The sequence below is a fragment of the Bolinopsis microptera genome, chromosome 12 (genome assembly GCF_026151205.1).
Source record: "Bolinopsis microptera isolate Bmic1 chromosome 12, MBARI_Bmic_1.0, whole genome shotgun sequence".
Classification (NCBI taxonomy): domain Eukaryota; kingdom Metazoa; phylum Ctenophora; class Tentaculata; order Lobata; family Bolinopsidae; genus Bolinopsis; species Bolinopsis microptera.
The window spans coordinates 3,151,591-3,166,119 of NC_087083.1; the positions used below are offsets into that span (position 1 = coordinate 3,151,591).

General features: G+C 36.9%; 1 protein-coding gene across 1 annotated transcript; it reads right to left on the bottom strand.

The window, feature by feature from the left end:
- Window positions 1-1,472: 1,472 nt before the first annotated feature.
- Window positions 1,473-14,310, bottom strand: LOC134824275 (uncharacterized). The gene is made up of 9 exons (XM_063836076.1): window positions 14,273-14,310; window positions 10,700-10,785; window positions 9,456-9,570; window positions 9,013-9,176; window positions 8,511-8,576; window positions 7,856-7,981; window positions 2,379-2,501; window positions 1,709-1,828; window positions 1,473-1,580 (listed from the first exon to the last, which is right to left on the bottom strand). Exons 2-6 carry the CDS (start codon window positions 10,773-10,775, stop codon window positions 7,953-7,955), a joined length of 450 nt encoding a protein of 149 aa, XP_063692146.1. The 5' UTR covers window positions 10,776-10,785; window positions 14,273-14,310; the 3' UTR covers window positions 1,473-1,580; window positions 1,709-1,828; window positions 2,379-2,501; window positions 7,856-7,952.
- Window positions 14,311-14,529: the final 219 nt, after the last annotated feature.

Genomic DNA, 14,529 nt, shown 5'->3' on the forward strand with positions numbered 1-14,529 from the left:
TACTGAGATCTTGTAGTTCAGGTGTGGAGCTGTTATTGATAGCCCTTCTGATCTCATTTTTGGCTGAGTTCAGAATCGTTCTACGAGGGTGAGCAGAGGCATAATTTAGGAATATGTCCTGGCTGGTTGGTTTAACAAATTATAAGGAAAAATCTAACCTCTTGTCCACTGTATTCATAAAGATGTTCAGGTCCAAAAATGCAACACAAGGGAGATGAAGACACAGTACTATTGCTGTTTAACTACATTAACTCGTTGAACAGGGATATACAGTTCACATATGAGTGCTCCAAAGATTGTGTTGCATTTTTGGACCTGAACATCTTTATGAATACAGTGGACAAGAGGTTAGATTTTTCCTTATTTGTTAAACCAACCAGCCAGGACATATTCCTAAATTATGCCTCTGCTCACCCTCGTAGAACGATTCTGAACTCAGCCAAAAATGAGATCAGAAGGGCTATCAATAACAGCTCCACACCTGAACTACAAGATCTCAGTATCAACAGAATAGCAGATATGCTAAAGAAGAATAGTTTCCCTCCTAATATTGTCAAGAAACTTATTCGAGAAACACAGAATACACTGGAAAAACAAAATGCGCCTAAAAAGAACTCAAAAATAGCTTACTTATCATTACCTTATATAAATGAACAGACGTGTCGAAAAGTCTACTATACCCTAAGAAATCAAAACCTCTTGGATTCCACCAGGGTAACATTCACATCAGGACAACGTCTCATGGAAGCTTTAACAAGATCTAGCCTACAGCAAACAAAATGCAATAAACAAAGTGACAGCAAATGCTATCAGTGCGATAAATCCTGCATGATCAAAAACATTTGCTACCAATTAATATGCCAAATATGTAATAAGTCCTACATTGGGGAAACTGGTAGGTTTAAAAGAAGTAGAGCCTGGGAACACTACAAATCAGTAAGGGATGGCAACAAATCTACGGCCATGGGGAAGCACTACCTAGAGGATTATGCAGACATTTCAATGCCAAACATACCGTTTCGGTTTATAGTTCGAAAAAGATGTAAAGACTATGTGGACCGTCAATTGTGGCAGTCGGTTCTAATAAAACGTGAAAACCCAGAAATAAATACTCAATTGTCTGAGCCCGTAAATGAAGGTGATTGGATAAAATATACTTGGAAGTTAATGTAATATTGAACTTATAAACCTAGAAAAATTTGTGATCGTTGTTGTGTTTTAAAATGTTATTTGTTGTTGTTATATTTCGTAGTATTAATAGATTATTTTAACATTGTATTTTTGCAGCTATGTAAGTTTTCAGTACGTCCTGTTTATGACAAAGGCATGTAGCCGAAACGTCGACAAAGAATTATGTTTTAACACACTGAGTGGAGACTCTCATTTCGTCAACTACAATCTTAAAAAAATACAATTTCATAGAAAATTCACAAATATGATTGTAAATACTCAACCTGATCAGCAGTCTGTTTGAGCTGACCCATCGTTACATTGCGTATCTCCAGAACATACAAAGGAGGCGTGGAAACATTGCTCACCGTCCGCGCACTTCTCCATGTCATTTCCTTGGCATTCTCTCTCTGTGTCAGTAGTTGATAATTATTTGTTGAATAAAGGCATAACACTATAGAATTTTTGTAACAATAATAAGTTATTATAAAAATACAATTTGATAGAAAATTCACAAATATGATTGTAGATACTCAACCTGAGCAGTCTGTTTGATCTGACCTATCGTTACAGCGCGTAAATCCAGTACATACCCAGGAAGGGTGGAAACATTGCTCACCGTCCGAGCACTTCTCACTATCTTCATGGCATTCTCTTTCTGTGTGAGTAGTTGATAATTATTTGTTGAATAAAGGCATAACACTATAGAATTAGAATTTTTGTAACAATAATAAGTTATTATTATAAGTATCATATAATATCTTTATCATACAAACCATACTTCATAAAATGCTAAGTTCTCATGTACATGTTCATGAGTCGCTTTAGATGGCTTAAACTGAATCTTTGGATTTTGAGTTCTTTTTGGCTATAAATGATAAAGCGATGTATAAATTTTTAGTTATTATTATTATAAAGGGTCTCAATAAGAGGTCTCGACTGCCTAGGCGTCAAACCTTGGCAGTCGGTAGTTTTCCTCTGGCCCGGGATCAGCTGACCCTAGGGACCAGAGGGTAAAGGTGTAGAGACTATGTGTATCTACAAATCTTTCGAGGTTGTTTTTACAAGAGACAGGGCTTGCTACGCAAGAGAAGAAAACCGGGAGAAACAATCACAAATTATACAAATAAATTATTATTATTATTATTATTTTTATTCAAAAATACAACTTGATAGAAAATTCACAAATATGATTGTAGATACTCAACCTGAGCAGTCTGTTTGATCTGACCCATCGTAACATTGTGTAAATCCAGTACATACCCAGCCAGCATCTATACATTGCTCACCGTCCGCGCACTTCTCCATTTGATTTCCTTGGCATTCTCTCTCTGTGTCAGTAGTTGATAATTATTCGTTGAATAAAGACATAACACTATAGAATTTTTGTAACAATAATAAGTTATTATAAAAATAAAACTTGATAGAAAATCACAATGCTGGCAAGCATGACCGTGCCTCTTATATTAACAATACTATTTACCCCCTTTACTATTTACCCCCTTTACTATTTACCCCTTTTACTATTTAACCCCTTTACTATTTACCCCCTTCACTATTTACCCCCTTGACTTTTATACCCCCTTTACTATTATAATACCCCTTTATTGTTTTTCAGGCATTAAGACTCATCGAAAGTAGTTCAGCAGGTATATTTATGTTCAAAACATTCTAATTTAATGTTAAATATGACAGGAATAAGAAATAGTTATGTGAAGGTTTTTAAGAAATTTGCGCAAAATACGCGCCAGCATGTTGTACGAAATTCGGTAAAAAACCCAAAATCGCCATATTCAGGTGCCTTAAAAACCGTGTTAAAATTGTGTTAGAGATCTGAAAATTTGCAGGGCGTCTAGACGTTGACCAAATCGACTGCAAAAAATGTTTCAAGTTTCAGGAGCATCGGGAAATGGGTTTTCTAGAACCCCTGTTTTACGACAGATTGTCGGGACATATACAGATATACAGATATACATATATATTCAGGGATAGACGCTTTGCCAGTAAATTATAGGCTATATTCAGGTGTCAGTAGATTCAGAAGCTTTAAAGATACAGCCATCTCGGACCACAGGTCTTGAAGATAATTGTTTAGAATTTAGTTTACATTATATTAAAAAGCCCAAAATCAAGATGGGATCAACACTGTGTGCTGTGCTATTTGTTTTCGCTGTTTGTTCTTGGAATGTTAGGGGCTTGGGTAGTCCAGACACTGCGGTTAATGATAAAACTCGGTCTGAACGACTTTTGAAGAGGGAGTTACTGGGTAATGACTGCAAAAGGTACGGTATGGACATTGTGGGACTACAAGAAACTAAGTGCACTAATCAGGTTGATATCATACTTCACAACAACTACAGACTGTTAATTTTTGATCAGAAAGAACAATGTCATGGGGGTATTGGATTTGTTATTAGCCCTAAACTGCAACCTTTCATCACAACTTTCAAACAGATCTCTGATAGAGTTGGGTATATTGATTTTTGTTTTACTCTCAAGGGTGGTAGTAATAAGAATTTCAGAATCATCAACAGTTATGGTCTCACATCTCTTCGTGCTCAACAACACCCTGACAAACTGTCTCAGTTCTATAGAGATTTACACAATGTATCCTCTACTCCATCAAAATGGGAAATGTTCCACTGCGGAGATTTCAACTCAAAGCTGGGTAAACGAACTAGGGTTGATGAACAATTAGGTCTGGAAGGTTTGATAGGTAGACATGGTATTGGGACTAGAAATGAAAATGGGGAGCATTTGCTTGAATTTATGGTTAAAGAAGACCTAACAGCATGCAATACTTTGTTTGATCATCCAAGTAGGCACAAACTAACTTGGACTGGTGAACACAGGACTAAGAGAAATACTCCTATATACGCTCAACTTGACTATGTGCTTTGCAGGAGGAGGTCTACGGTTTTAATAAAGGACAGCAGATCATACGGAGGCGCTGAGTTACGATCTGATCACAAACCTGTTGTAACTCGATTAACGCTGAAAAATCATGTTCTCATTCACAAAACCAAAAAATCAGATAGCACTCAGTTTGACTGTTCAACTCTCTACAGTGATAAAGAACTCAGACAGAAATATCAAAGTGCGATTGCTGAAAGATTATCGGGTAAAACTTATCCAGATGACCCAAATGAGAAAATGAATGAACTTTTTAGTGACATACGTGCGTGTGCTGAAGAAACTATACCACTGAAAGGGAAATCCTCTAAACAAAATTTCTCCAGTGATCTAACAGTAGCTTCATTAGTTGCTAAAAAGCGTGATCAGACTCTGAAGATCAAATCAGCCCCAAATGGTAGTGATGTTAGTGGAGATAGGAGAGAAGTTAGAAAGATTCAGAATAGCATTTCTAAGAGACTTGTGCAAATAAATAACATGAAGGCTGACGCTCTAGCGGAAGAAATAAATAACACTGACGATGCTAGAAAGATGTTTGAAGCTTCAAGATCTTTAGCTGGAATAAGAAAGTCGGGTAACATAGTGGTCAATGATATCAACAACAACCCTATTGGTACTGATTTAGGGAAAGCAAACACAGCGAAATCTTTCTTCGAAAAACAACTAACAGAAGGAGTTGAAGCTGGCCTGCAACCTTTTACCTGCGATCCAAAACCACTTGATAACCCCATCACACCAGTTGAAGTTAAACTTGCTGCAAGTAAACTCAAATCAAACCGTGCCAGTGGTCCAGATAATCTCCAGAATGAGCTGATAAAGTACGCCCATCCAATCACTTTTGAGAAGTATGCTGAGGCAATTAACGAGTCATTTAGTGGGAACAAATACATAAGTTCGAAAGGACAAGGTATTGTGACTCCTCTACAGAAGCCCGGTAAACCTAAGGGTCCCCTCACAAGCCTTAGACCACTTACACTGTTAAACGGATCGAGGAAGATGCTCACTCAAATTGCCTTAAAACGGGTTGAGAGTAGAATTGACAACTACACCATGCCATGGCAGAGTGCTTACAAGAGAGGTAGGAGCTGCTCTGACATTGTGTGGGCTCAGAGAATGCTCATATCTGTTGTAATGAGGAAGAAATGGACATTTAGCAAAATGGGTATTGATATGAGTAGAGCTTTTGATACCGTGAAAAGGGACACTATCATCAATGTTTTGAAAGATGCTGGTTGTTCGGAGGACGACATTCGTTTAGTTCAATACCTTCTATCGAATACTCTCCTTAGAGTTCGTGTTAACTCCTCACTGTCGGAAGAGTTTGAAAGTTTACTCGGAGCCTTTCAAGGTGACAGTTTATCTGGAAAGCTATTCACACTTATTCTTGCAGCAGCCTTACACCACCTCAGAGCTGTATCTGGGAGACCAAACCCACCAGTATCAGAACTAGGTTTTCCAACTGAGTGGGAATATTCAGACGATTGTGACTTTGCTGACGAGGACATCGAGAAACTGAGAATTTTCCTTCCTACAGTGAAGGAGATTCTCAAAGACTGGAACCTCCAAGTAAATGAAAGTAAAACTGAATTCAGTACCTTCTACCTAGCGACAAAATCTGATAAAGATACAAACGGTCAGCCATTAGCTAATAACGAACCATGGAGAAGTAACAAGTCACTAGGTTCCTTACTGTGTACTGAGAAGGACATTCAAAGAAGAAGAATCCTAGCTGAGATTGCTTTTAAGAACTTTGAAAAAGTTTGGCTGTCTGGTAAGAAAATATCCCTTGAAAGAAAGCTGAGGTTATACGATGCTCAAGTTGTATCTGTATTGATTTACAACTCAAATAGTTGGAGTCCTAAGAAAGCAACCATGGAGAAAATGGACACACTCCATCGTAGACACCTCAGGTCCATTTTAAACATCAAATGGCCTAAAGGTATGATAAGCAACAAAGCATTGTATGAAAGGTGCAAAGTTGAAAAGTTATCCAAGCGTATTGAACACCAGCGGTGGAAAATGTTTGGACACATTCTCAGGAGTATGGAGAACACCCCAGCCCAAACGGCTCTCTCATTTGCTATTGAATCAGATAATTTATTCATTGGAAGATTGGGGAGACCTAGAATGAACTTGTTATCGGTTTTAAGAAGTGATTTAAATAGTAGAAGTTTGCAAATGGACAACTTGTATGAATTGAACGAAATTAAAGATATAGCTGCATGCAACAGATGTTGGGAAAATCTTTTTCAAGGGTACAGTTTACCGCATTAAGGTATTTTTAAGAATCATTTTTGTCGGTAAGATCCTGTTTTATAATAATAATAATAATATATTAAAAAGTAATTTAACGTCATCATTACCACTTGATGACGTCATCAAGTTAACCATTTAAAAAACCTGTTTTTTTACAAAGTAATCACTTTTAAAATCGATTTTACGCCATTAAAGAGTAATTTTATTCAAAATTTGAGGGCACATTAAAGTTAGATAATTGTTTAAGCATTCTGAAAATCTACCGGAAAGTTTCCCTACCTTGCTCCTTCATAAAGATATTTGCCATTGAAGTTAGTGCTTTTTTGAAGAATTATTTTATAAAAACTTCAATTTTGCGATTTAGTATTCTCTGGTGTTGGGCTATCCCTTGGGTTTTGGAGCTCAGTTCTGCTTTTTACAGGTATAAATTGTGCATTAGGCTAGGTTTGAAGTTAAAAATCGAAAAGATGCACACGTGGGGACACGCCCAAATTGATTAAAAATTACTAAAATCACTAAAAATTGCTGTTTTTACCATTTTCTGTAAACTTTGGTGTGCCGTGGTGATTACAGTTCTTCTTGAAATACTTTGAAACTTTGCATGCTTATCAAACTATATATAAAACACCAACACGCAAAAACTTACGGCGATTCAATATTGGATGCGCACGCAACGTCCGCTCATAGTTTGCACGTGCGAAAGGTGATAATTTTGCTCATTCGTGATTTCGAACAAATTCTGCTTTACCACGACAGTTCAATGTCATTATATATAAATTTAATGCCAACTTGAATGAGTATAAAGTGGCAAATTCAGTCAGTGATCGACCGATATGCTTACCCAAACACAAGGAAATGTTTTCAAAGGAAAAATTTCGAAATCGTTGAAACTTCCTCCTTATTAATGAAGATATCAGTTTATATTTCGACTTTATAAAGTACCCTGACATTAATAAAAAAGAGATGATATTTGACGAAAACCCATAATCATGGGTAGAGTGGACCGCTGCCAGTGTCTCTCTTTCCCAAACAAAAGGAAATGATATTAATTTGATTGACCGTTTTCAAATGCAAAATGATACCGAGAATGAAATCGGTCGCTCGCTTTTCCCATTCATTTACAATTACAAATGTAATAGATTAAGAAGAACTACCATACCCGAAGACAGCTGTACTTGGCAATAAAGATTCAATAAACTTCAGCTAATTCACTAACTACCACCCTTATCCCGAAATACTAGGTATCGACCCGAACGCAACCCAAAGAGATTATTACAGCATACAGTGATCGATGTAATTTATCGAAACCTATTACAATTCGTATAACTATAAGCCGTGAATGAATGGGAAAAGCGAGCGACCGATTTCATTCTCGGTATCATTTTGCATTTGAAAACGGTCAATCAAATTAATATCATTTCCTTTTGTTTGGGAAAGAGAGACACTGGCAGCGGTCCACTCTACCCATGATTATGGGTTTTGGTCAAATTCACAAATATGATTGTAGATACTCAACCTGAGCAGTCTGTTTGATCTGACCCATCGTAACATTTTGTAACTCCAGAACATACAAAGCGCTCATCAATACACTTCTCACCGTCCGAGCACTTCCACTATCCTTCTTCGCATGCAGTTCCGATATCTGTGGGAATAGTTGATAATTATTCATTGAAAGGTATCACAGTACTGGCAAGCACGACGGACGACCGTCAGCCAATATACCCCTTTTACTATTATACCCACGTACGTACATGACTATTTTTTCGTTCACTTAGACTCATCAGATGTCATTCAGCAGGTTTATGGTGTAGTTTTAGTTCAAAATACTCTAATTCAATCTTAAAGATGACAATAAATATAATAAAGAATAGCTATATAATTTGGCAAAACCCCAAATGCCAAAATTGCCATATCCAGGGGCATTAATACATTTGAGTTGGTTCGTTATAATTTTAATGTTTTACAATTTCATAATCGATATCGTTTTGCATTTGAGGACGGTATAATTATTCAATTTGATATCATTTCGTTTTGTTTGGGAAGGGAGACACTGGCAACAGTCCACTCTACCCAATAGTATTAATGGGTTTTTGGTAAAATTATTAATATGAATATGGTAAGATGGTATATACCTTGATATCGCTTTACAGCAGCAGGAGGTGGAGGCTTACTCTTAGGAACGCGCTGTGGAAGCCGCCGTTCAAGTCCATTTTTGTTGCGTAAAGTAAAACCTGGATCTGAAAAATAAATATGATTTTAAAAGTAGTTAAGTTATAAAAGTAATAAATCCAGAAAACTTTAATTATGGAATTAAGAATATACGTCTGCACGGCGCATGGTAACAAAAGTAATTTTGATATTTTGTACCATATATCCTAGAAACCCTACCACCTACGAACTGAGAGTTTTATTAGTTAAAGTGGTAATTTCTTCACAGCGAGTTTAAATTCCCGCGCGTCAAAGTACTGACTCATTGCACGCGTGATACATATAAATAATTCCTGTCCACTAATTGGTTGAAATAAACAGTGCAGCGTCATAGATTTTTGGAACTTTCCAAAGTTAAATTTCTGCGAAATTGTAATCGGCAGAAATTTATTATCCCTATATTGTTTTCTTATATCATATATGTTAGAGCAGAGCAAGTTTATTTATTATTAAATATTTCATTACTATGATCAGGGGTAGTAGCTGTATTAGTAGCTGTATTGGTTTCCAAGCATCGTCTTTCTGCAGTGTACCAAGCATAGGCATTATCATCGGACAGAGTGTACTCACCAATAACATAACAAATTGCCACATCCAAATGCTTTGGACTAATAACCGCCGCCATACAGCTGGAGAAATTAATACTGATTGTTAGGTTTTTATAGCAGTTTTATAATCAGTTTTATAAGCACTCCTGTGGTACTACTGCATGTGAGTCTTCTACATGTAACGCTCGTTGCACGTGTGTAATATGGCTCAAAAATGGTCAAGTCACCATTGTCAACCTGCAACAAAAAGGCAAGGCTTGGTTATAAGTGGCACTATGCCACTAATGATGAAAAAGAAGTCAAAGAGTAACAAATCATATACTTTGATGTTATAAAGTACTTAAAATTATCAAAACTTACCTCGATGTAGCGATACAGATATTCATACATGCTTTATCTGAAGAGTATTCAACTTCTTTTAAGACAGGTCCAAATGCCCTTAAGTCGGCTTTAAAGCAGCTCGGGTCAAGCCTCGCTGTAAAATGTTGATAGATATAGAAGAACTACCTTATCGGACCTTATTTGGACGGACATTACATGAACGGACATAATTATGAACGGACATTAATATGAACGCTCGAAGGCATTCAAAACCATCAAAAATCCGAATTTTTCAATTTTGTTGACGTTTTTTAAATTTCAGCAAATGATTTTTAAATCCATTTTTTATACAGTAAGTAAGAAAAGCAGTCATTGAGCAGTAAAAATGTTAAAATATGTGTACTTGATCAGTGTCTAATATCACATATCATCTTCATCAAATGAGTTTTCGTGCATGAAATAGTCCATGTTTAAAGCATCAGTGATTTCCAGCTTTAAGTTTATGGAAACCTTTTTTATCAAACTACCCCGGTCCTGCATTTCAGTGTTAACTTTTACAAGCCATTCGGCGTGAAGTGGTTTTATCTTAGACAACTTAAGGTTAACCTTAACATCACGTGGAGCTTTCCTAGCACTGTTTCATTAACGCCCCCGAGTAATATGAACTATAACAACGTCGGGCAATGTCCTTGGAAACATGATTTACCGTAATACTAATATCTAGAGGCTGGAACAAGTTTGTCATGTTGGCGGGGACTAGTTCATGAACTATGTTGTTGAGTGCCATAATTTCGTTGACTTTTTTCCGCCAAGAGACCCTTGAAAATATCATATACTAGCAGAGTTTTCTGTGCCTCCGGCAGACCAAAGAGAACCTTTCCATCGTTAACTTACGGCACAATAAAGTTCTCAAAGTTGTCATATTCTGGACAAAAAGTTCGAAATGAAAAAATTTTTGAAAAAATTTCAACGGACTTTAACTTGGACGGACATTAATTGAACGGACTTTATTTGAACGGACATTAAGATGAACGCTAGGGCCTCCAGCGTTCAAGTAATGTCCGTCCAAATAAGGTCCGATAAGGTAGATATCACGTTTCAGAAGGTTGAATATTTATTATGTCTTGCTAAGTTTAATCTAAGTCATTGAATGTGGCATATGATATGAAAAGACTATGTCATCTACTATTTTGTTAATCTTGTGCAATCTATGTGGAATATCTTATAGTTATTCATCATGTCATCATTAACCTGCAAAAATTTATTGATTCACTCTGACTCACCTTCAAAAGTATCTGGGCAGAGAAGAAGTATCGTCAATCCTATCATCTTGTTATGTAATATTGTTCGCCGTTCCATTTACACGAAGCTAGATAACGGATTGATTATAAAACAAGGGTCAAAATAAAATTATAAAAATGTGTTGTTATCACCTCGTTCAACAATTTTGTATTTTTCTTGATTCATTACCACCATGCTCCCATCCCCATCAACCCCATAACGGAATAACCATGCAACCCATCAAATAAAAAATTGACAGTATTAATTTGAACAAGCATAATCATATATTTATAAATTCAGTCAAAATTTATATAAGTATAATTATATTTTAAAAAGCGTGGGTCAGTAATGCAAGCACAAAAGACAACTTTCAAAACAAAAGTTTTATGATGGCCGCACAAAGTCACAATAACATCATTTCCACCTAGGAATAAAATAACTACTCCAGTAGCAGGGAGGAGTTGAGTGTGCACTTCGATGTATAGAGTTTTTTGCTGCTGAATCGGGTTAAATAGGTCATTGGTAACTCAAAAAATCGAGGGCCGCATGTTGTGTCGCTAGTCCCAACCCTGTGGAGCCACGCCCATATTTCATATCAGGTGCGTATATGGGAAATATGTATCTCAGCTTCTGAAGGTCTTAGAGACTCAAACTTGAGTTTAAAATGACCGCAATGCACATGTTTATATTGGTACTATGAAGGTCATGAAAGCCCAAAATGCTTATTTTTGGAAAAAATTCAGAAAAACCAATTTTCACTTGGGCGCGAGTAAAAAAATCTACACTAGAAATTGAGTGAAAATCGAGTAAGCAGTTCAGTGTCTACAACATTTCTAAACACAGGGTCCTCTGTTAGGTCATTCTAAATCAGAATTGATAAAGTAATCAAATTCTATTAGTAGTTTTAACCCTGTGGAGCCACGCCCATATTTCATGTTATGTGCGAATATGGGAAATTTGTATCTCAGCTTCTGAAGGTCTTAGAGACTCAAAGGTGGGCTTAAAATGACAGCAATGTACATGTTTATATTGGCACTATGAGGGTCATGAAGGCCCAGAATGCTTATTTTTTGAAAAAATTCAGTAAAACCGATTTTCACTTGGGCGTGAGTAAAAATCGACTCTTAGAAGTTAAGTGAAATCGAGTATGAAGTTCAGTGTCTGCAACGTTTCTAAACACAGGATCCTTTGTAAGATAATTCTGAATCAGAATTGATAAGGTACGCAAATTCTATTAGTAGTTTCAACTCGGCTTCTGAAGTTCTGAACGTTGTAGGGGCCTCTTTTTGAGCTCAAACTAACTACGATGGCCACATTTATATACCAACTGTAAAGAACCGTAGGGTCTATACTCTATAGTGCTTAGTTTTTAAAAACTCATTAAAAACTGTTTTAACCTTCATGCATCATAAAGTAGTAACATCAAACATGTAATTAATTATGGTATCTCGGGCTAAAAAAGTCTTATAGACATTTGCAGCACAGTAAAACGTTCAACATGAACACATTCGGATAACATTTATGGAGCAGCACATACCACCTAACTCTAATTTTGGTATAACTGCGAAAATAATCAGTTTCAGAAGCTCCTTCCAGCTATCTTAGGCTGCCTTCAGCTCCCTCTCTGGGGCTCTCTCCAGTACTGCTTGGCTATTATGACTAATCAACTTGAATCCAACCTCATGTAGCAGAATCTACTTCTAGCTACCTTCTGCTAACTCCATGTCAACTCTACCCAGCTACCACCACCAGTACGTTATAATTTTCGATCTTTCTAGCAACCTCTGATATGAGTGCTTTCTCTGCTGCATCCAACAATTTCCAGCTCATTAAGGAAGAGGAAATTTGCTGTTTCTAGCAACCTCTAAACGCCAGAATAAAATGTACTGATGGTTGCTAGACAGGGCAAGAAGTAGCCCACTAGCTTAAGCTAAGGTTGCTAGAAATAGCAGAAGTTGGAGGAACCTTGGTGGTAGCTAAATAGAGGTAGCCGAAGTAGGTGAAAACAGCTGGAATTGGTGGTTTCTGCCATCTGGTGGTATAGTAGCTGGATAGAGGAAGAGGTAGCACTCATATCAGAGGTTGCTAGAAAGATCTAAAATTATAACGTACTGGTGGTGGTAGCTGGGTAGAGTTGACATGGAGTTAGCAGAAGGTAGCTAGAAGTAGATTCTGCTACATGAGGTTCGATTCAAGTTGATTAGCCATAATAGCCAAGCAGTACTGGAGAGAACCCCAGAGAGGGAGCTGAAGGCAGCCTAAGATAGCTGGAAGGAGCTTCTGAAACTGATTATTTTCGCAGTTATACCAAAATTAGAGTTAGGTGGTATGTGCTGCTCCATAAATGTTATCCGAATGTGTTCATGTTGAACGTTTTACTGTGCTGCAAATGTCTATAAGACTTTTTTAGCCCGAGATACCATAATTAAGTACATGTTTGATGTTACGACTTTATGATGCATGAAGGTTAAAACAGTTTTTAATGAGTTTTTAAAAACTAAGCACTATAAAGTATAGACCCTATGTTGCTTTACAGTTGGTATATAAATGTGGCCATCGTAGTTAGTTTGAGTTCAAAGAGAGGCCCCTACAACGTTCAGAAGCCGAGATAGAAAAGTCATTATATATTTGCGCCTGGGGGTAATTTAGGAGTTTTGCACCCTAGGGTTGAAACTAGTAATAGAATTTGATTACTTTATCAATTCTGATTTAGAATGACCTAACAGAGGACCCTGTGTTTAGAAACGTTGCAGACACTGAACTTCATACTCGATTTCACTTAACTTCTAAGAGTCGATTTTTACTCACGCCCAAGTGAAAATCGGTTTTACTGAATTTTTCCAAAAAATAAGCATTCTGGGCCTTCATGACCCTCATAGTGCCAATATAAACATGTACATTGCGGTCATTTTAAGCCCACCTTTGAGTCTCTAAGACCTTCAGAAGCTGAGATACAAATTTCCCATATTCGCACATAACATGAAATATGGGCGTGGCTCCACAGGGTTAAAACTACTAATAGAATTTGATTACTTTATCAATTCTGATTTAGAATGACCTAACAGAGGACCCTGTGTTTAGAAATGTTGTAGACACTGAACTGCTTACTCGATTTTCACTCAATTTCTAGTGTAGATTTTTTTACTCGCGCCCAAGTGAAAATTGGTTTTTCTGAATTTTCTCCAAAAATGAGCATTTTGGGCTTTCATGACCTTCATAGTACCAATATAAACATGTGCATTGCGGTCATTTTAAACTCAAGTTTGAGTCTCTAAGACCTTCAGAAGCTGAGATACATATTTCCCATATACGCACCTGATATGAAATATGGGCGTGGCTCCACAGGGTTGGGACTAGCGACACAACATGCGGCCCTCGATTTTTTGAGTTACCAATGACCTATTTAACCCGATTAAGCAGCAAAAAACTCTATACATCGAAGTGCACACTCAACTCCTCCCTGCTACTGGAGTAAACGAATTGTGACAAGTGTGAAAACAATCGAAATGTATTGAATGTAGATATGAGTGTCTTTAAAATACAGATAACGTCAGAAAACGTCCTAAGATACTTACATATGCAACAAGACAACCGCCATCTTATAGCTTAGGACGCGAGGAAATTGAGGACTCTTACGAATAAATAATAAAACATTTTACAACAAATTACTGAACAAAAACAAATATCAAAACAACGAGAAATCATTTAAAATATCATGAAAGCACAAATGACTATAAATTAGAACAAATATCAACATAAAATTCAGCCCTCCTCTTCTTCAGGTCAGTAACCCGATGCTTCCTTGAATCCTTGCTGCACACTCTTCGTTTGA